Here is a 24,162-nt window from a genome sequence, read left to right on the forward strand (position 1 = left end):
CTAGTCGGTACATCCAAACATCTCTAGTTTGAAGGCGGGAAAATCCGTGTAGGAGTGGACGTAGAAGTGAAAGAAGCGAGCCGCCAGGAATCCCTGTAAGTCATGTGTGGTGACGCTGCTCACACTCGTGATGTCGAAAACCTGAAGCAAAGAAGACACAGATGAAAAACATTAAATATAATATCTGTCATGTAAATCTATGACCACAATGGTTGATGTTTCAAATTCTTTCGATTTAAACTGTTCTAGTTTATTCATTTATTTTGATGTTGTTGTTGCTGTTGCTGTTGCTGTTGCAAGATCAGTTTGGCGTTTTGCCTTGATGACCTCTTTTCTACCATCTCATCCATCTAATAAATTAAACTTTGGTGACATTCGTTCTTGTTTGTCGATGTCATCAAGACACTTTTTAACTCTGATACATCTGAAAGAAAATGCTTGTAGCCTTATATTGCTTTCCTTCGCGCTCTCTGCTAATTACTTCGAAAAGAGCGACGTTTGATTTACGTAATGCTACGCGGCTCTCATCTATACCTTGCCGGATTGACCAAATGCATATTTATATTATGTACAGCGCATAGTGGCGCATCATTATGCAGACTCAAATCTCTATTATTGATAAAGGATGCATTATATCTTGTTAAAAAATGTACACCTTGTAGTTAGCCTATTATCGGTATCATACGTTGGCCCTATATACTCTCCACATTTCATTGCATGTACTTTTCATTAACATTGCATCTGACAATGATAAAAAAAACCCGGGTTTTTTTTTTTCGTATCAAAAAGACAATATTGCGATGATGGTGACTACTTTTAAGGTGAAGGAATCAACACTTAGCTAAAGTAACGACTACCAATACATCAAAACTGAATGGAGCTTACAACGCATACTTTGGGTCAAGGAAATAAGATATTTCATTAGGGTCTTATGAATTGTGATTCCCGTTCAAAAAGCGATATAAAAAAGAGAAATTTTTATCCTTTTTCCTGGACTGCCAAAGACTGACACTCACCGTGGCCTCCGTGCTGCCTGGGTCCGTGAAGAGTTCGACGTCGTGATCAGTGTCGAGACGGTAGCCCATAGTGAATGACGTCACACCGGTCCATGCCTCAGTACCACTTATATAGATGCCTTTGGTCTTCAGCTATGTAGAGGAAAATATTTGAATGCAACTTTTCGAATATGGTTTGAGATCCCCTCATCAAAAGAGAGAGAGAGAGAGAGAGATAGAGAAAAGCATAAAGGCATATGCTTGCTTTTTTAAAAATAAAAATACACACTTTACTAAAATGGGAATACAGGTATGCTTGTATGTAATATGTATGTATGTTTTATATGTTCGTATGTATGTATGTATGTATGTATGCATGTATGTATATGTACGTATGTATACATACTCTAATAGAAATATGTCTTGCATCATCACGCGGAAAAATTGTGGTTTGGTGGTCAAGCAGTTGCAATTTTCAGTCATTATGTACCGAGTTCGAATCCCACGATTTTTTAAAAGCATGATATCCTTTACACAAGTTAAGTGCAAGAGCGGATGCCTTGCGAAGGTGGGATAATTATTGTGGCAGGTGATGGCAGGGCCAAATCGCTTGGTTTGCAGCGTTATCACTAAAAAACAATAATGATAATAATAATATTATTAATAATAGGTCATATTATAATAAAAAGTAAATAAGGAATAACAAAATAAAAAATAAATAAAACATTATGCAATCAAATTCCATTCATCACACTGAATTTTGTATATACCCATAAAATATCACCAGTTTTCTATACTTGACAAAGGTGTAGGCTTGAAATCGATTATGCATGAAAGTGGCACTTATAGGCTTTGCTTATCTTAGATAAACTCTCGTTTCTTGCTTGTGCCTTGTGCCAACGTCCCCTCCCAAAATGATCTTCGCTAACCTTTGAGACAGTTTTCACACTTCCCAGATCGACATCGAGCTGGAAGTCGAGTTGCACTCCCTTGTTTGTGAAGTTCGAGATGGAAAGACCTGCCGATTCGTCGAGATGGTAGAACCAGCTTCCGTAATCGTCGCTAGCATCGTTGTTATGCATGAGCGTTCCCGTCATCATAGTCGTTTTGTTCAGGTTAAATGGAAGTTCGCAGCCTGGGAGGATCATACAAAATATGTAGGGCAATATTCAAAATGCATTGACTGGCCTATAAAGGGTGACATAGACTGTTACTACTGTAGTTTATAATGCCCGGGCACAGTGGCGTATCTAGGGGGGGCAAGGGGGGCACGTGCCCCGGGCGCCACTCCTTGGGGGCGCAAAAACGAAAAAAAAACGAAAAAAAGAAGAAGAAGAAAAAGAAAAAAAAAACGAAGAAGAAGAAGAAGAAAAAAAAAAAACTCGCCCGGAAAAGGGGGGGGGGGGAGAATGGTGGGGGGGGGGGGGACAGAAAACCAAATCAAACAAGAAAAAAAAAACAAAACATGATGATGATGCGGACAAAATAACAATGTTTATTGTGTTCACACAAGAATTCCATGTTCTGTCAGCTGAAATACAAAAATTTTCGGCTCGCTCACTGCGTTCGCTAGTCAAAATTTATATAGATAAAGAAGGTAAGAACAAAACGTGATGATGATGCGGACAAAATGACAATGTCTTTTGTGTTCACACATGTCATTTTATATTTAGCAGGCAAAATGTTTCACGGAGCAGCGGCTGCAATTTCTTTCGTTCTGAAGCGATCGCCAATTGGATCAAAAGAAGGCGCCAACGGTTTCGAACATACGGGGGGGGGGGGGGCGCAAAAAAAATCAAGCATGATAAGAACAAAAGTAATGATGACGCGGAAATATACAAATTTCGGCTCACTCGCTCGTACAATTTAGAGTATTTTTTTCAAGTCCAGAGTTTGTTGGTATAAATCGTTATCTATAAGGCCGTCACTATATCTTGATTAGAATTGTAAGATTCAATAAGCAAAAATAACAAGAATTCAATGTTTTGTAAGCTGAAATACAAAAATTTTCGGCTCGCTCGCTGCGCTCGCTCGCCAAAATTTATCAAAAAAAAAAAGAGAAGAAGATAAGAACAAAACGTGAGATGACGCGGACAAAATGACAATGTCTTTTGTGTTCACACATGTCATTTCATATTAAGCAGGAAATTTAATGTTACACGGAGCAGCGGCTGCAATTTCATTCGTTCTGAAGCGATCGCCAATTGGATCAAGAGAGGACGCCAACGGTTTCGAGCATGGGGGGGGGGGCGCAAAAAAAAAACAAATCAAAAAAGATAAGAACAGAACGTGATGAAGACGTGGAAATATACAAATTTCGGCTAACTCGCGCGTACTAAATAAGAGTACTTTTTAAATTCCTCATGCAGTTTGTTGGTATAAATCGTTATCTATAAGGCCGTCACTATATCTTGATTAGAATTGTAAGATTTGATTAGCAGAAAAGACAAGAATTCCATGTTTGGTAAGCTGAAATATCAAAATTTTCGGCTCGCTCGCTGCGCTCGCTCGCCAAAATTTATCAAAATTCATTACATTTAAATCACCCTCAAAAGACCCCTTTTAAGTGCTTGAAAAAGCATATCATGTGGACTTTGTTTAAAGTCCCTACCGGGATGGGGTTGGGGTTGAACACTTTTTCAGAAATTAGGGGCGCAATTTTCGCGCTTGCCCCGGGCGCCGTTTTCCCTAGATACGCCACTGCCCGGGCAAGGGTCACATTGCATCATTCGAACACGAGCGCCATAATATGGTCCAATGACCTGTATACGTAAGGGCACTACAATATTATTTATTAGCCCTCAGAAACCGTAATTATTTAAAGTTTTAGTAGCATTACTGGTGTTTATACAGTCAAGTACAGTTTCGATGCAGACATCGTTGGATGAAAAGACTACAGATGTCATAATGATACGTAAAGAGAATTACACAAAATTTCATTTTGCATGAGAAGTACACATCTTATTTTGACTTAATTGCTTTCGACATAATGATATGTTAATGATTTCCCTGCTTTCTGAAAGAGGTAAGTCAATTGTTCTGTCATTATACTCGGGACTCAAGTCGGGAGATTAAAATAATCATGTTGAATTCTGTTTACATTTTCTATATTCTGTGCGACATCACAAACGGTTGTAGTTTTCTCATCCAGCGATGGCGGTATCAAAACTTTAGATAGATATAACTTTCGAACGGACTTTCCAATTGTCCTATATATAAAAATTCAAGTTAAAGGTATAGGGCCTACCTATGACATATGCTTTTGCGAATATATACAGAATGTTCTAACACCAGGATTTGAAATGCTGCTTATACCATGTATATAGGCTTATACAAAGTCAAATACCTGTAAAGTAAACGGATTGAGTGCCATTCCCGCCACAAGGCTCGTTGTTTACGCCACAGGTTTCTGTGCATAGCGAGTAGTCCTTGATCTGATTGGTCATTGAATTCCCGCATGCGCACTGGCCGAGCAAACTGTTGAGTCCCATGTAGCGATAGCCGGCCTCCCTGCAAGACGATGCGCACATGTCTGAGTCCAGAGCCATGGGCGAGGTGGTAAGGTCGCTGACGTCACTGTTGCCGTAGCATCCGATATATTTGTCTTGCTCTAACATTCATTGAGTACAGAATGGATAAACAGAATATGTACATCGTTGGAGCATATTACTTCATAATTCTACAAATTACATTCACGTATGACTGGAACATCGGGGTTAGCACGATAGCGTGGGGGGGGGGGGGGGGGATAGCCCCAGTACTCCTTATTTCACATGTAGAATAAACAGGGCCAAACATGATGATTACGAGGATAGAAAATTGACATCTAGGTTTTCGTGTGATGCAGTTATCATATAGATGACCTTTAAATTTTTTCTTAGCCAATCATTTGTCCTTTTCTTCGTTTTTTTCAAGGGATAATGATTGTAGAGATTCAATTTTAACCGTATATTCATCCTGATGGTTGCGTTGAAATAATTCAAACTAGCGACAAAATCAATTAACGTATTATGCAAATTCTTTATCATTGGTTTTGTAGATTTCCAGATTCGGAGCATAAGCTTATATGTTTACTAACCTTTTTTGCACTGCACTCGAATCATGTAGTCTTCGCACGAGTGGTTGTCTGGGGTTGGAGTCAGTCTCCACGTCATGATCACCGTCGACTGGTTGAGGGTAACCAGGTCGACGAGCTCGACGGTGGCGTTGGCACACTGCACCGTCGTGTTCAGGTAGAGCGGCGAGCCGGTGGACGCCACCGTCGTGGTGTAGGAGGCCGTGGTGCCGTGGTTCGTAGGTGCAGAGGTGGTGGGATGGGTGACTGGGGGCTGGTAGGGCTCGAGGTAGACGAGGGTCCCGTTCGGCGCCACGCCGTACAAGGCACACCCATACTGTTCAACCTCCCTCGTAAGGTTTGATGTCACAGTCTCGTACTCAGTTATGTTGACGGTGAGGTTGAAGTAAATGATTTGCTCCTCCTGCCAGATAATGAATTGAAGATCAGTATCAAAATCATCTTTACACTTTCATATTTTGCTTTTATAGTTTTCGACTAGAATGTTAAACGCCAAGCAACTTTCATCAGCCCTGAGAGTTGTTTGACAACGATGTTCATTTTTGAATAAAACTATAATGTAATAATTCTAACACGCCAAAAGATCCTGCTTGAAGGATCTTCTACCATTTTGAGCAATCATGATGTCCAAGGCATTACAATGCACATTCGGAATAGGCGTTTAGACATGGACCCCATACTTTTATCAGGTAGGTGCAAAGTGATACTACTCTCCCAAAAGCAAGTTTTGTAGTTGCCCCCAAAAGCTTACAACTTGGTTTGAAGCACTCATTGTCACCCAGTGCAGAAAGATCAATTTCACCCACCATAGTGCAGTTGAGTCCTTCTGAAAGTGTACACGGAATAGCAAGAGTGTCCCCTGTCTTGTCGTATCGCACGCCGTCGGTCGTGCGGCACTCGATGTCGACGGGGTTGTCGCATATCCAAGGCTGCGCCGCTTGGAAGGCGCTCAGACTCTCGTCATCGGCGCCGTCCCCGACGGGTGAATCACCGCTGTACCATTCCGTCCACGAGGTCGTGTCTGTACAGGAAGAAATGAAATCCTAACAGCGTAAATATGCCTTCTGGCCCACTACCGGGTCCATTAGTAAGTTAAAAGAACGTGAAAGCATAGATCGACATAGATATCGCTATACTGAAAAGGCAGAGCGAAATGTTAGCAGTAGTGATAGCAGTAGTTACCGTATACTGCAGTCTGGAACACTGAGATGTATCCGTCTCCGCCACACATTAGACCGCCTCCGTAATCATTCCCGCCTGCGCACTCGATGCTACAACTGGCTTCATCTTCGAATTCGAGCGCGAGGCCGCCCAGGGTGTTATGGCACAGACAGTACGACCCGTTGTGCAGCGACGCATAGGTGTACCCCATGAGCGCGCACTCGTCCAAGCACTCGTTGACCGTGATGCCTGGATACGGTGCGGTCGTAGTCACTTCCTGGGTCGTCATGCCCTCCGTGGTCGTCGGTGCATGAGTTGTTGGGGGCATGGTCGTGGTTCTAGCAGTAGTAAACCCTTAGTAGAATAGTACAAGAATATCCTTCGATCAAATTCATTTGCCTAGAATTCTTCTGGAAAGCGTAATCTATTTGCGTTTCGCCAAGATTATGTGTGAATGTGTGCGTGTACAAAGTGTGTGTAATTTCAGAGACGATGGGGAGTTGACTTTTGAGTCAATTTGATCTCTTCAATCAATCGATGTTATATCTCGTTGCACATGAAAATATTTGTCAAGCACACTGTTGCTGTGTTATGTTCTAAGTATTTGTGTTATGGATATATTATCATTATTATTATCATCATCATTGTTTTCATCATCATCATCACTATCAACATTATTTTACGTCCGAGTGTGGGATAGGCGCAATGAATGAATAGATGAATGAGCAATACATTCAATAAAGTTGCTCTTCAAGAACATACTTGAAAATAAGAAATATGACGAGAGCTATCAATCACATCTTATATAAAAACTTCTTTTTAATTTCTATGGTCTCTTACTCGATGTATTGTTGCCCTCCGTCATGTTTGATCCGGCAGACGAGTTGCCCGCTGTTACTCCTCCTGCAAGAGTAAGTAAAGGAATATCACTGTTGTGGTGAGGTACCATCTCAGGCAAATATTTACTATGAGACAGCATGTCTCAGTACATGTTGACATCTTAATAGATACGAAGATAAAAGTACAAAGTATGAAAACTTATACCGTTTAACAAGACATCATGGATTTTTTTTTCTCTCACGCGGACACTTATATTATATGGTAGAAAATAATATAAACGTTGAATTTGGAAACAGCTTAGGTTTCTTGCATACAGATTTACTTGGTTGGCTTTCAGATGAATATATGCATGTAATTGTTTTCCATTTTCTGATAATTAGTGTCTGAAATGATTTCATGTAAATAATGTATTTCCCCCTTTGTATTGGTTAAAAACTATACTGAAGACATGTGTGCATGTCGATGTGAAATGTGTGTTGCCATGCGTGCCAACCTATCATCATCACCTTTGCATACCGATATTTTGACCAAAGTCACTGTTTCGTGAAGACGTGTGAATCTGCATCATCCAATAACTTTCATGCTTTTCTCTGTTTTGATTTGACAGCCACAAAATATCATCTTGCTTCATTATATACGAACCAACTTGAGAGTGGCTTTCTTGTACTTTTTCAGGAGAAATGGGAAATTAGCTGGGAAAAGTGATGTTTCTTTTAAACCGATGCCGACGTTTAGACGAATGTCCAATTATCTTAAATGCATAAACATTTTTTTTTTAAAGTATCATATTTTAACATTTCACACTTGTCTGAAATTTGCCATACCCTACACATCGTAATTATAACTATGAGTAAAACATTAACTCTGTATCAATGGTACTCTAACAAAACGTTGCCGAACAGTACAAGTAAAGGTATATTTGTGACGTCATGAACGAACCAGCCGCTGTCGTTGTCTTTTCCGTTGTCGTAGTCTGCTGCGTGGTCGTCAGTTTTTGCGACGTTGTCATCGCGGAATCCGTTGTCGTGGGACTTTCGGTGGTCGGGGACTGTGGCTCGATTACGACGACACTGTTTAGCGGTAACCCTCTGTAACACCCTCGGTAGTTAGTTCCTTGAGTTATAATGACGATAGTACATGAATGTACACGTTGCTCAAGGTGGAAAAATCCACTTAACAAAATAGGAGTGAGCTAATGTGACCTCTTTGTACGTTTCTGAATTCTGATCAAAGAAGTATATACGAACTTTTTAGTCATTAGGCCAAATCCTATTCCCAGTCATGACAGCGGTGCGCATAGATGTTGGAAACATATATGGGTTTGTCGCTTTCTTTAGAACTGCTGTTTCTTCAAACTCTAATACTTTCCAAGGTTAGGCCCATATTCATCGCTATTATTACTGGAGCAGGTTTTCAACATACTTGTTAAAGATAATCCTTTATATACAGAAAACCTCATGATTTATTGTATACCTCTGGAGGAAGTCAGAAACGAGGTTTCTCACTTGAACTTCATACAAAGATGAAACGAACAGTGAAGTTTAAGATTTTGAGGAAACTTCTACCAAAGTGTTTTGAATTTCACCCTTTTTAACTTTATTTGCAGGTGTCAGACAACCTTATATTACCTGTAGCGTAGATTGACACGTAGCCACTCCCGCCACACGTCTGACTGGCGTCACCGGGACAGTCCGTACTGCAGTCCCATGATGCACCTTCGGCGTCTGTGTGTGTCGTCATCATGTTGCGCGCGCATCGGCAACTCGAATCCTTAACACCTGTTGGTCGTCGGTTTAATGTGTACAGAAGTTTAGAAAAATAGGAAGAAAAAAAGAAGAAGAAAAGAATCTAGACTTCTTATGTTAACGTGACGAAAAACTATACAGAGCAATCAAGGCAATTTTACAGCAAAATAATATAGACGGGATGGAAGCCGATCGAGATTAAAGAACATGTACAATTTTCTTGTTAGAATTAAATTGACACTTCTTTCAATAAAGAGCACCGGGCTAGCAATCCGGAGGTCTCGGGTTCGAATCCCGATGGAATCCCATTTTCTTTGCTCAATTTTCCACTAATAAAATATGATATTCATTTCTGGTCAGTTTTTCTGTTTGCGTTCGTTACTTAATTTTTTGTCAAATGTAATTTCCACAAAAAGGCGCATAAATTCTGTTAGCGAAATAGCTCCGCGATGATGATGAGTTCATGTATTTTGTATTATCATATCATATTTTATTGTTCTACATTAAGTAATTTCATCTCCGCTTACCGTCAGTGATAATGATTTGATCTCTTAAAATGAATCTTAAGTTCACAATGAAATAACAGTTGTTCTAATCTCACACCTGTTTTGATCGTAGTATGTAAATTTCATTCCCACTATCTGGCTCACAGCTACTCAATCCTCAAGTGAAACATTTGTGGTAGATCATGATATAAACAAATATATATATATACTACGGGCATTATATGAAGTCTCTCACCAGCAAATCGGTAACCATAGTAACTGCAGTGCTGGATGCACATATCCACCGTCATGTCGCTCTCGTCGAGGACTTCAACAGCGCCGTGGTCGTTCTTGAAATCGTTTTGCTTGAGGCAGTTGATGTGTGGATAGACTGGCGGGTGAAAGCAGATCGACAATCAACAGAACAATGACAACTTAATGAATATAACTTGATGCCAGAAACTTGTCTAGATGCGCGGCATAAATGGTTGGTTGAGTGTTGGATATTTGCATCGTTATCATCATTCAGTATTGTTTCTCATGTTTTAATGCATGTAATTCTAGTCTCAAATTAAAGAATGCAAAAGAGTAATTTAAATCTAAGTTCTTATCCATATTTCTCGAATGAATAACAGCGGTAACGGAATGTAGATACAGCAGTCGTGCATAAAACAAATACGATGTTCTTGTTAACAAATGTTAAATAGATCATCACGAAATAAAAATGAATCTGGGCATGAAAAGTGGTCTTTTTGGCGGACGATATTATGATTATGCAAAATTACTACCGTTGTAGTAATGTATGCCTTAAGCTTGTTACTGTTAGCAAGCGTAAAAACGATATCCAGACAAGTTAAATTCCATATTTCCTTGCATATTTTCTGACACAGAAATACTCTAACGGTTGAAGGAGTATGCTATGTGGGGAGTGCGAGCAGTCCATCATACTGAAAAAAAAACCAACAACTCTGAAGGCAAATTTCATATCTTAGGTAGATTTCATATTATTATTAAGTATTGAATACTTGGTCAAGGCCAGCTTTTCATGTTTTCATTAATAACATTATTCTATACTTTTTGAATTTGAAATCGATTACTGGTATACTTCCGTTTGAAGTGAATTATCGGGACCTCTTATAATTATGAATCGTTAAATTCCACTACTTTATAATGACATAAATGTGAGTATGCATCTTGTCAAAACTGAAAAAAAGAAGAATTAAAATGAAATTGATGAATGGAATCTACAAAAGATAGGATGAACTTTAAATCATGAACTGTCGGACCATACCGGTACAAGGTGTTGAGCAGTCGTTCACTCCCGTGTTCGGGTTCTCACAGTCCTTCCCGCCTGCCACGACGCGGGGATTCGTACAATTCCGGTAGCGCGTCCGACGACAGCTGTCGCTGCACTCCGACCATTCGCCCCATTCCGTAAAGCCTCCATCAACAGGGGCGAGTGCTGTTTGTTTGTTTATAGTTAAGAAGAAGAAATTGATAAATGTGCTTGATAAGTGTATAAGCGCTGCATTGTTTGCTCCATACTTTCAACAGCTATCACTATTACTGGCGCTGTTGCCAGGTAAAATCATGCAATCAAACAATGCATGCACTGCAGCTGAAAGTTTGATAGTTCAAGTTTCAAGTTTCAAGTTTATTCAAAGTTTCCACAATACAAAAATTACATACAAACAATAATATGTAACAAGGAATACATTGTTGAATATATGCGATTAAAACAATTTGCAGAATATTTGAATATAAATTGACAATGCATGTAGATGCATATAGATGTAAAGTGGAGGGGTCTTCGAAAAGCAAGCTTGTATAATAAGACCCCTGAAAAGGCAAGTGAAGACATGTAATATAACAACTCACTAATATACATACAAACATATTAAAGCCATAGAATAATTCTAGTGGAATCCCTCAAGAAGCGCAGCAACCATACCCCAGAGACCAAAAAAATTGACACCAAATTTATTGCCCCCCCCCCCCTCGAGTCAATTTAAAATTTATTTTATCGGCTAGTGATTATATGACCACAAGAGGGAGCAGCAATTTTTGTTTTCAACCAAAACGCCGTCTTTTCTTCTTTTCGTGCTCCTTCTTTGTCATTATTACCACCATTGTTGTTTTCTTCTTCTTTGTGATCATTTTTCTAATTTTTCATTTACATTCTCCTCTTCTCTGTTACCCCATAATTTTTTCTCTAAATATCATGACTGGAATGAAATCATATCATAACATAAAACTTCTGGAGTGCCAATGAGGTACAAGCCTTTCTTATAGCCTGAATTCAAACACGCATGCACGCACATCAACACATCCACACACGCACACACGCATACACACGCAACAGGATAAGTATTCTTAGAGACTCTCAATCAACTTTTTTTTCCTTTTTTTTTTTCGTTCCTCTGACGTCGGGAATCCTTGTGTTGAATATCATTTACATTTTGTTGAGGCCAAAACCTGTTGATCTAGATAAGATCTGCTAAATAATGCCAATATCCAACATATTTCTTTCGCAAAGTTAAATGAATAAACAGTGCATCCCACCTAAGAGTTCAGAACATTTTTTTTGACATAAAATATTAGATATTGTCGCAATGCTAATTTGTATGTGATTTCACACAATATGTGAGTTCATGAAGAATTACGGCAAAATGCAGAGACAAAAATGAAATCAAGTCAAGGTCAAAGCTTACAGTCACAGAATGGTCCCATAAGTCCCTCGGGGCACTTGCACGTGAAGCCGTTTGGGACGCACTCCTCGATACACAGGTTGCCCGAATTACAGGGGTCGCCTTCACACGGATGCTGCGCTCCCTGTCAATGAATAAAATGAAATAGAATAAAATGAAATGAAATGAAATAAAATAAAATAAAATAAAACAAAATCAAATAAAATGAAATAAAATGAAATAAGATAAAACAAAATATGATAAAAGATAAACGCAATATTTTGCCTAGAGACATTTTGATAATGATGATATTCATAATTTGATATTGCATGATGACAGCGACAGCAATGAAAACAATGACGATAGTTTGATCACACAAATCATTTTATTTTTCTTATCATCAGTAAAAGAAAAGCAAAAATAGTGATGATGATAATGACAATAATAATGATTTTAATAATGATAATAATAATGTTTCAATAACAATGATACACGTGGGGTGAAAAAAGGACTACTACATAAGTGTGGTTTGTTTGTTAGTTCATTTTCCATCTGAGAAGATGGCTGGATAGCCCATATTCAGCTACGTTAAGCAGGTCTTCCATGGGCATGATGGGGTCCAGTTGGATGTGAGTTGGGACCATTTCGCCGGGTTAAACGCCCTGCTCTCTGCGGCGAATGAATGAAGCGGGATCTTTTACGTACATGAGTTGTTACTTTTCCACACACGGGACCTCCATTTTAAGTCCTACCAGAGGGACAGAGTGTTTTGCCTCTTGCTAGAGGGGTTCGAATCTGGGCCGCGTGATCGTGAGTCAGACGCGCTACCGACTGAGCCAACTCAGAGTGAAGCACTCTTTCTGTGCATAAATTCAGTTGCCTGTATAGACTCAGTTGCATTTTATTTTCCTACAAATTTTCAACTACGACGTCAAAAATGTGGTCCCTTTTTTTTAAATGATTGCATAATCATTTAATCCTACGTCAAAACTAAACGTTTTGCAGCGTTGGTAACATTTTGCTCGAAATGAGAACAAAATATATCGCCAGTAGGTATGAAGAGAAATTTTCTCTTAGAATACAGCGTTTCAAGAACATAATTCTCATTTTCATATGATTAAGTTTCTTACGAGTTGACATGATTAATTTCGTTATGAATGTATCAGTTGCGATTTGTTTTTCGTTAGTGTATTTCATTACTTGTTCCGATAAGTTATTGCAATTAATTTTCCTATGTGGTTGTATAGTTCATGTTGGTTATGTAACAGCGCCATGAATGATCATCATTGTTTATGAACTTTAGCGCTTTATAAGAGGCCACTTATTTTGTTACTACTATCATTGTTATTATTATTATTATTATTATTATTATCATTATTATCATTATTGTTATTATCATTATTATTATCATTATTATTGTTATTATTATCATTGTTATTATTATCATCATTATTGTTATTATTATCATCATCAGCAGCATTTACTCAAAATATTCCCCCATCCTATCTATAGCTCCTCTCCCTGAGACTCAATTTCTGGCACACGGCATTCATATTGGACAGTTTTGTTAAACCGGACACATTCAGGACACGTCGTCAAGAACACTGCAATATGTGGCATTAAATGAATCGAGAATAACATCATCTCAAAATATATAAGTCGTTGAATAAGAGCATGCAGCTACAACACATTTCATATTAGAGTGACAGATTACCACATAATCAACAGTGCGAGAGCTACTCTTTCGAAGGAGAGATTTTATTCCTAGTTATATTGAAGTGTATACTCACGTCATCGCGAGCTTTATTTAAAAATGAGGCATATCGACAACAATTTGAGAGTCAAACCAATAAAGATCAACTTGGCCGATTGAATTATTCATTTATATCGTCATTACTCTATATCCACACCAGTTCAATCCCCCCAAACAGCAACAATAACAAACACACAATCCAAAAACCCAGAATCATCTTCAATTTGCCTCACAATTATGCAGGCACATCTTTCAATAGACAGAATGACTTAAGAGCCATACAGAGAAAACCGAAACATGCAATATTTCTGTACCCTACGATATTGATATAATATGAAAGTGAATAATAAATCCTATGATATTTGAAGCACTGTCAAAACTTGAGGTGAATAATATCTACTTCACGTCTTGGCAGGGCTGAAAATATTATGATTATGATTTGTATATCGTCGATATATCGCCAATCAATATTGAATAACAGGTCTTTGAAGTATATATTTGTTACTAAGGTTTCTGAAACTTGAACTCAACAAAATGACTTACAAGAACAAGCCATAGAGGAGACTAATCCAATGTTTTTATACCCACAAATTCAATCATATTTGAAGCCTTATCAAAACGAATTGTGTAGATCGCCGATATATTCCCCATTAGTTTGTAATTACAGGTATTCGATTTTTTTAGCTATATATATATTATTATGCGTGTTTATCTATGTGTGTGTCCCTGCGCCTGTGTGTGAAAGATAACGGCCATATTGTATAGTATACAATAGACCTCATAGACCTGATCAACGCAGTTCAGCACTAGAAAGATTTGATTTCAAACACGGATACTGATCATGGTATATTTAACACTGGACATAAGCATTCCAGGGGATATTTTGAAAGGAATGACAACGTCTCCATGTTTTGGTAATGGAAACGATATATTATACTTAACATACTTTGATGGTTGAGATACAATACTGAACTGTTCAAGATGTAATATAAGTTACATGATAACTGTCATCGCTATATAGCGAATATTGAAATATGTTTCTTTTTTCTTAACAGGATGCACACTCATGTCTCAATGAAGCATGAAGTTATGCCACTCCATAACTTTAAAGCTTTATTCAAAATGATATCGCTGCTTCGGAAAAACTCTTACTTTTTCAAGTGTAACTTTAAAATTGAGGAGATATCAGCAATGCTATAGTTAAGTTTTAGTTATGTATCAAAGGTCCCCTTTCACGTACTAGTATACACGGGACTCTACGTGTTCGGTCTGGATCGATCCTCTGCTCTGTGAAGACAGCGAGAATCAATAGAAGCAGAGATATTGATCGTCGGAAACAATGACAAGATTTGGATCTAAATGCGTCAAAATCGATTTTTTTTCCCCCTCGCACCCATAGATTCCCCTCCTTTTCTCCTTTGCTTTCAACATCACCTTTTCCTTAACCTTTGCATGGATAAAGACTAAAACATCGCTTACTAAATATTCAAAACATGAAAAACATTTTCTTCACTTACTAACATGCTATAAGATAAACAAACGTGGATTATAAACCTATTACATTTGTATTTTTTTAATGAACCTATTTTGGGGATAGTAAGCCTATATACATACCGAAAGTTATCATCTTTTAAGAAGTAAAACTTTCTTGCTAAATATCTTACCACATTTGGGTTAACTCCATCAGCGTAAGTGTATCCATATTTCGTTTCTAGATTGAGCAAGGCCGACACATTGTGCAGATTGCATGTTGTGTTGACCTCATTGAACTCGTACGAATTGCAATTTGGATTTTCCAGACACCGCATCCCGCAAGCAAGGCGAGTCGACTCCACGAACTCGGCGATGGGCGTACCAGCGATGCCACAGTCTTCGAACCTAGCGAGCTCCATGAAAGCGGATCGTCTGGTAGGACCGCGGCTGAAGTCGCCGTTGACCACGGACGCAGCAAAGATGACCAGAGAAATCACCAGGGGAATGGAAAAGATGTAGTTGGTGATAAAGTCACCCCTCTGAGCTGTCTTATTATCACTGCTCCGAGGCGCCCTAACTTTTCCTTGTTTCTTGGTCGCCATCTTGCTCGGGTGTATAAAAGGCTGGCAACACGTTAAGCTACGTCTCCGATTCTTTGTCCGTCTTCTCGTAAATAGATGATTATCGATTGCCACTTTAAACACAGACAGATGTAGAGCAAAGTTGTACAATAAATTCTGACGTCATCATCGTTAGTGGCCGGAAAAGAGCGCCCCCTTACGAAGAGAGGATCATAGTTATAATCTGAATAATAATTATGTTGTCACAACATACATGTTTATGCGTATGATATTGATTATAATACACGCATATATATATTTTTTTTTCAGCAAATGAATTATACCCACTAAATCTAGACTCTTTTGTTTCCACCATATGCAAGAAGTTTTAAGTTTTATTCACTTTAACATCTCTTTGTTTTTCATATTTTTCCAATTCTCGAACGTACAATAATACGTCCAATGCAAAATAAACTTCCAAAATCTTTACTATTTTCTTGGACTAAATTTCTAAATAAGAATAGGCCCTCGTTCAGGAATCATATCTTATTTATCTAGCCAAATTTTTTTTTTCTTGTATTCCCTTTGTTGATTCTAAGTGCACTTACTTTTGATCTTCGTCGGAAATACACAACCTATTTATATAATTCACATCTTAAGAAAGCAAGAATTATGCCAAACTATAATTCTGAACATTATAAGTGCCAAGATTTCTATAAACGACCAATGGTGACAAAGTATCTCCTTTGCCTTTATACTCCTCTACAAAGGTGTTAAAAAAAAAAAAAAAAACGTGGTCAGGCAACCTCATTCATGACGCAGGTGCTTATATTTCTGTAGAACCTACTACAGATGACATGTATATATAGATGAGATTTCAAAGCCCAAAATCTATCACTTTATACAAAAATTAACATTTTCAGAGTCACAGGCCTTTTGAATGTCAGCTGCAATCAGATAATCATTATCTTGATGAACAGAATTATGAAACATTATCTTTAATCAATCTCACAGCCTCTTTAATGTCCTCATCTTGAATACAAATTGATTAGTGTATAGATAATGTCTTATAATACCTCTTTTATTCGGGTGTATGATGTTCGTATATTCTCATGGTCGGACATCCGGGTATTTTGCGTGTCACGGGGTCATGGTTGCACGGATAGCGTTGGACTGAAAACAAACAGTCGCGTGAGCCTGGAGTGGTGATGCTGTACGTGTTTTCTGCCGGAGCGCCCCGCGAGCATAGCGCTAGCGCAAGCTGTACTACTGTAGCTGTGCGGGCGGCAGGATTAGGCCCTAGGCCTACCCTAAATTAAGCCCTACCCTAAGCCTACTACAGTTCTAACGTTAGGCCTATAGACCTACCTGAAGTTTCTATGAGGTACTAAGTAAGCGTAGATATCGGGGTCTTCTTCTTCTCGAGTCACTACGCAGAAAGGAACGTTAGATTCGTCCAGTCCAATGTTGGATGCACTGCCTGGCACAGGGCGTTAGAGCTGCCAGATCCTCCTTTGTGCAAGGCTCTGGTAGAAGTGGACAGACCAGGAGATGTTGCATAGTCTGCTCCTCTCCACACAGGCAGGTGGTGTCATCATTCTCACTATACCCCCACTTTGCTAGGTTAGATTTGCAGCGGCCGACAGCACTTCTTAGGCGATTGCAGCAAGACCAGAAAGGCCATGCCTCACTGGCACCTGATGGTGTAGTTTCCTTAGGGCCGGTAGTAGACACTGTATGCGGTGTATGGGTAAGACGTTCGCCCACATGGATACACGCTGCTTGTCAGGGCTTTTGTTCAGGGCCTTTACAGAATGCATGAAGCTGCGCCTGGATTTTAGCCTCTTTCTTGAATGATCATGATTGCAGAGAGGATGGCGAGGGTCATTTTCTTGCTTCAGCTTTTCCTTCTGGGATGCAACGGTCCTACGGATGCTTGGAGGAGCAATCCCACTCAGTAGGTAGAGGTCTTCAACCTTTGTGGGCTTTAGGCAACCAGTAATAGCACGACATGAAGAGTTTAGAACAGTGTCAATCTTAGTGGCATGAGCTGATCTACTCCAGACAGGTGACGCATACTCAGCTGTAGGGTAGCATAAAGCCAGTGCTGTTGTACGTACCGTCTTCCCGTCAGCACCCCACTTCGTATAAGTGAGCTTTCGGAGGATACTATTCCTTGATGCCACCTTTGCCTTGGTCTTAATGATGTGATCCTTGAAAGTGAGGGACCTGTCAAGTGTCACCCCCAGGTAGACTGGCTTGGATACATGTTGCAGGCGTTTCCCATACCAACTAATCCGTAGTTGACGGCTGGCTTCCCTATTCTTAAGATGAAACACACTGATTTGTGTTTTGTCTGGGTTAGCTCTTAGATGGTTGTTGGCATAGTAGGGAATGAGTAAGTCCAGTGCACTGGAGAGGGAGTCCTCTACTTCTTCGAAGGTGTCCTTTTGAGATGCAATGCAAAGGTCATCAGCATAGAGGAAGCGTCTAGTGTCTGGTTGAGTAGGTTGATCGTTTGTGTAGATGTTAAACAACAAAGGGGCAAGCACACTCCCTTGAGGAAGTCCGTTCTTCTGTGTCCTCCATCTATACTCTTTCTACCACCGAGGTCTACGAAGAATCTGCGGTTTGATAGCATGTTGCAGATCAACTTTGTGAGTCTAACATCTGAGGTCATCTCATACAGTTTCTTGGCAAGGATACGGTGATTGACTGTGTCGTATGCTGCAGAAAGATCGACAAAGGCAGCACCAGTGACTTTTCTGTTCTCAAAACCATCCTCGATGTACTGCGTGAGGTTCAGTAGTTGTCCTGTACATGATTTTCCAGGTCTGAAACCCGCCTGCTCCGGGATAAGGTGATCATCAACGAACAATGCTATGCGGTTCAGGAGGAGGCGTTCAAACAGCTTGTACATGTGGCAGAGTAGGGATATCGGCCTATAGCTCTTAGGGATGGCAGGATCTTTGCCAGGTTTCAGTAGAGCAATGACTTTTGCTTTCCTCCACATCTTTGGGATCTTGTTGGACTTAACACATTCGTTGACCATGTCAAGAAGCCATCTGCGTGCACCTGGCCCGAAGTGTATCGGGGTACCGGGTAGGGCCTACTCAAAGAGGTTCTACTGCACATCTGGCCATTTTGTCGGGTCGTTGATCCAGAGTCCTGCCGCGATTTCATACGGGCACAGGTCCAGTCCGACTGCCCAACTTGGCAAAATACCGGGACCGATCGATCGACAGGATCCAGATTATTAGACTATTGCTGGCAAGACATGGTGCATACATGTATCTCATGAATGATGGCACAAATGACAAAATGAATAATGAAAAACAGTCCCCATGTCTGCGTAGAGTTGCACATAAATTATACGCGTCGCACATGCACAGCATGCAGTATGCGCATTTCGCAGCCTTAGCGCTTGCAAGCTGTTTGTTTTCACTCCAGTCAACCGGAAGTGACGTGTAGCCGACCGCAAGAATATGCTCCGATTAAGGTTTGTTAATTAATCAAGTAATAATGAAATGGGAATAGTTATTCCGAAGGTTCGTTATTCCGCAACACACAAATTCGAAATTTCTGGATGATGATTAATTCAATAATGAAATATGGTTCGTTAGTCGGGACATTTTGTTAATCCGCAAGTGAAATAAGGTTCATTATTCCGAAGGTTCGTTAATCGACGAAAATGAGGGCCGCTATTCTGAAGATTAAACATTAGGCCCCATAATTATACTTGAGGCTGAAATAAGGATCGTTACTCCGAGAGGTTCGTTAATCCGAAAATGAAAAGAAGGTGCGTTCTACATAGCGAACCTTCGGAATTACATCCCCTCTTTGATTTCTACACCATCATTTTTTTTTCTTAATCCTCTAACATTTAACGAAAATAATGTTTAACCAGAAGCCATTACGGAGTTTTTTCCCCACCTCGAAACACAATGTCTTTTTAAAAAATAATCTCCTTACAATCATTTGTGTCTAGCGTAGAATCTACGACAAAACTGAGTAGCCTACCCATTAAAGTGACTGTACAATACTGGTTGAGGTGAGGATTCAGCTTACCGACGTTTTGCGAGATATTTAGAACCACTCTATGAAATGTTAAAGAGCATTTAATTCTAAAAGGAAACAAAAGTTTATTTGATGAAAATCGGTTTTGAAATGACTGATAAGTAAATCAGGGTAAAACAAAGAGATCCTAATAAAAGTCGTGGCCTGTCAATTTTATTATAGGATCGCTTTTTTGGATATATCTCTGCCATTTCAAGGCCATTTTGAATCCTTCTTGAATTTACATGCTCTATAAAGAGGTCTTTTATTATTTCACAAAACAAACAAAGTTAAAAACCTGAATCCTCGCATCAACCAGTACAGTCCCTTTAACAACAACTTATGTGAGCAGGTCCCTCTCCAACTATTACCCCCTTCAGCCCTTCCCCGCCCGTCCATTAATGCCTATAACTCAAAAGAAGAGCAACCTTCTTTAGCAATATCTTATAGAATCACTAAAGATTAGATCACACAATCATGACCCCCCCCCCCCCCCACACACACACACACCCAGGCCTTATAGTACAAGCAAGATTTATGCCGCCTGTAGAATACCAGAAAGAAGACAAAAAAAGACAAAGAAAAAAAAGAAGCTAGGCACTTCCGGGGCAAAATAAATTGGGGTCCTAAAGTGATGACACCTTTTGTATTCCTTTGTATGGTGCACAAAAAGTGTGTGTGTGGGGGGGGGGGGGAGCCCCCCCCCCCCCCCCCCCCCGTTCCGCCGGCCATGCAAAAGGCCCAAAACCACTATTTCGGCACAATTGGACAATCACAAAACGGGAAAATTAAAGTTGTTAGAATAGGTTTCATTTTTATACCAATCCACGAGACAAATATTCAAGTTTGTAGTTGAAAAATATGAACACATAGTTTTGCTTTATTTTAAAGGTGTGATAATTTCTTCCATGGGGCGTAAATTTCATCATGTAACATACGTTACCATGTCATTCTATTTCAAATGCATTAAGATTGGTGACTACATTCTATGATTGAGATAATTATGCGTCAGATGTGAAGTATACCATCGGCTGCCATGTTTGTAAATACTGCCTGCAGATGGGAAGGATGGCAAATGACCTGTATGCTATACTGAACACAGCATGTCCTATTGTGTTAAACCTTAGACAGGTAATGTTAATTTGTTTTCTCGATAATTTGACATCAGACTTTCTTCAGAAAATATTTTTCACCAGTTATCAGTCCCAAATTGCCAGCTAATTCTTGAGTATCATCGATGAAACATGTGAAACTATATGCGCAAAAATATAGTCGTTAGATTCCACGTAACGTATGTTTCACGTTAATGTAACGTAAGTTACAAAGACAATACTACTACATGTGCAGCAAATTTTGGAACATTTTCTTTTTGGTTTTTGTATATATTCTTACACTAATTTCTCTTCAACTCTAAGTGAACGAATATTATAACACGATGTCGCAATATTATGGCGATACAATTCTCAAAAATAACAATTAAAATAGTTGTAAAACTGCAAGACTTTATAACATGTCCTCGTATAAACTCTTCAGTAGAACAGTAATCCGTAACTGTTGATATTTTGAAGACAATTGGCTTCATACTCATGAATTTATGGCATTGAAATGATAAGAGTTGGGAACATGCTGTTTCGTGCCTTAACGGATGAAAATATTGTCATAATGTACGTGTAATATAAAACGAGTGGTGGGTAACGTAGGTTTCACTTTAATTTTATCATAATGAAAGTTTTCGTATGCTTGATGTCTTGTGACTTGTTATCTTCATATTGATGTCTTGTAACTTGTTATCTTCATGCTGTTGAAAGATATGTTTCGAATCCATAACTTTGCAGACTCATCAGCTGTCGCAACAGTTACTCTATGCAGGAACAGTTTGAAAATAGCAATTGCAATAAAATAGTATTCACAAAATTTTTAACACTTGTATGAAACAAGAAACGGCAGAAACGAGATGATTACTCTGTTAAAGTGCTTCGTAATGAACAATAACGCCGTATTGCTTGTATTTAAAATGTCTGAACTCGGTAAAGGAGAGATAGGGAAAGAAGGAACCGAGAAATGTTCTTTGTTAACTAAATAAATGACCACTTTACTAAGTTGACTTTGGCAAAATGAGGTCCATGAAATAACGTCAAATTACACAGTTTCATTAGCACAATACTGGGTAGGATGAATGAAATTGTCATTAGTAAAATGATGTACTCGATTTTCCTTGTTATGTATGCATAAAACAGTATAATCCACAAGGATAACAAGAATAACAAGTCTTGCATTAATAATTCTTGCCGTATCTTGAAATTGTCTCCAGGAAAAATGTTTTGAATCTTTAAAAAGAAAAGTGAAAGGACAAGTTGGTATGCATGCACAACAAAGATACTGATAATGATTATAGGCATGCAGGCCCGTAAGTAGGATTTTTATGGGGTGGGGGATGGGGTCAGGAGTTAGAGAAAGTCGACCACTTCCAGTATTAATCTCCTGACGGGCAGAAAAATAAAAAGCTCCCGTGCCTTTTTTTTTGGGGGGGGGGGGGTTTCATTTCTTTTGCCGGGTTTCATCGACTGACAAGCAAGAAAAAAAAAAGAAAGAAAAGAAAATTGAAGAAATGTAAAAAAAAAAAGGCTTCAGCTCAATTCGATGCTGCCAGTACAAGCCCAATTTCATGTTTGTTTGTTTGTTTTTTATTTCAAACGGGGGAGGGTGAGTCCGCGATTCATTTTTTTCTTTTTATTTCCTTTTGTTTATATTTTGACTGCTGGCAAAGGGGCGGGGGAGCCTGAACCCCCTCCCCTATAATTACCCTGATGTGGTAGGGTAAAAAAAAAAAGATGTGTAACTTTGCTTCTTTTCTTTGTTAACTATGAGACGGGCATAAGTTTTTTTTTCTTGAATCTTTGCTTAGAGATATGCTTTTTTGCCATTCTGATTACAGCTAACACGTTCCCTATAATTATGGGGTTTTAATCCTAGCACTGCTCTTCCCCATTGCAACTGTATAACTTCAACGAGAAGGAAGAACAAAAAATGTTAATGTCTTAAACATATAGCTTACTGAAACATATATTACTATAATTACTATTATCATTATCATTATTATTATCATGTAGGCCTGATCTATGATGGTAACAGTAATACAATGTAGTTGAAATTACATTTCTCTAATGCACTGTATTTTTGTTGCCTTTTCTTCATTCAAAATGTGTGTTTCTTCACTTTGAGATCATCAACGACATTACGACAGAAATTTGAGTTTATTTTCTCCATTAAAAATAGTCAGGGAGTAAGTCACCATATTGGTTTATGATAACCAAAGATAAATATAATAGAAAAGACGTATTTCCCTACAGAATTCCTTCAACAATAGTTCTAGAACAATTAAATGTTATTTTTATCCACGCACATTCTCTAAAATATCCCTTTTCAATGACATGAATTGATGAAACTTACGTTACCAAAACTAGAAACTTACGTTACTACATTAATGCAGGGACCTGGTCCACTAGTTTTGAATTACAGGTCTGTGTAATCTCTAATCTTATTAGCTATGCATTGAATTTTCTTAAAACAATGTTAAATTCATTGCTTATACCTGAAATATGACATCATTAAAGCCAAGTTGAACATCAACGCCCACCAAACGATTTTTTTAAAGATACTATGATTATGTCCCCTTTTACTGCATCCTCCAAACAAACAAGAACATACAGCTGTAAATGAATTTGATATGTTTTGACGTAGAAATTCATCAACATCATAACTGCAGCAATTAAATTGTCTCAGATTAAATGGGATTTTCCGTAGATTGTCTTTTATTAACATGACAACATCTTGAAACTTACGTTACCAAAATTTGAAACATACGTTACTTAATAAATTGAGTGATTTATTTCAAAAGAATAAGCCTGTACAGCAAAGTAATTACTGGATTTTTACGGTGAAACCTACTGACTTAATAAACACACAATAAACAGAAGTAAAGCATGATTCTATGAAAAACAACAACACATTTCCAACAATCAAACACTTACTCAGTTTTTCAACACATCATGTAAAGGTATTTTGCGCGCTGCCAATGCTCAAGATGCCAGTAAAAGAGGTTGCTGAGCTATCCCATGGCCTCAAATCGACGGCACAGATTCGAGAAATATACATTTAGGTGGTAATTAATGGTGTAATTAAGCTTTCTGTCATTTGGTGGTAACGTAAGTTACATCACGTATGTTACACTTGTGGATTAAATCGTATAAGTTAGCAACATAATGATGAATCTTTTGCCACCCATGGGTATGAGGACAATCTACTCCATAAGTCTCAACTTTAGAACAATCA

The 24,162-nt window shown here is 38.8% G+C and overlaps 1 protein-coding gene across 1 annotated transcript; it reads right to left on the reverse strand.

Moving 5' to 3' along the window:
* Nucleotides 1-15,816, reverse strand: LOC139721615 (uncharacterized). Its single transcript, XM_071632947.1, has 14 exons — nucleotides 15,406-15,816; nucleotides 12,013-12,133; nucleotides 10,593-10,763; nucleotides 9,558-9,692; nucleotides 8,700-8,849; nucleotides 8,011-8,184; nucleotides 7,072-7,134; nucleotides 6,253-6,585; nucleotides 5,877-6,091; nucleotides 5,074-5,473; nucleotides 4,342-4,605; nucleotides 1,925-2,130; nucleotides 1,017-1,148; nucleotides 1-141 (listed from the first exon to the last, which is right to left on the reverse strand). Exons 1-14 carry the CDS (start codon nucleotides 15,814-15,816, stop codon nucleotides 1-3), a joined length of 2,916 nt encoding a protein of 971 aa, XP_071489048.1.
* Between the last annotated feature and the right edge of the window lie 8,346 nt (nucleotides 15,817-24,162).

The sequence above is a fragment of the Diadema antillarum genome, unplaced genomic scaffold, assembly GCF_040938485.1.
Source record: "Diadema antillarum isolate AM-2024a unplaced genomic scaffold, OU_Dant_1.0 scf00000146, whole genome shotgun sequence".
Classification (NCBI taxonomy): Eukaryota; Metazoa; Echinodermata; class Echinoidea; order Diadematoida; family Diadematidae; genus Diadema; species Diadema antillarum.

Excerpts from the sequence above, each read along its gene's own strand:
- LOC139721615 (XM_071632947.1), bottom strand. The coding sequence starts at position 15,816 with ATGGCGACCAAGAAACAAGGAAAAGTTAGGGCGCCTCGGAGCAGTGAT. Across the intron at positions 6,586-7,071 it reads GGAGGGCAACAATACATCGA|GGTTTACTACTGCTAGAACC; the intron begins GTAAGAGACCAT and ends TATTCTACTAAG. Across the intron at positions 5,474-5,876 it reads AAGGACTCAACTGCACTATG|GAGGAGCAAATCATTTACTT; the intron begins GTGGGTGAAATT and ends ATTATCTGGCAG.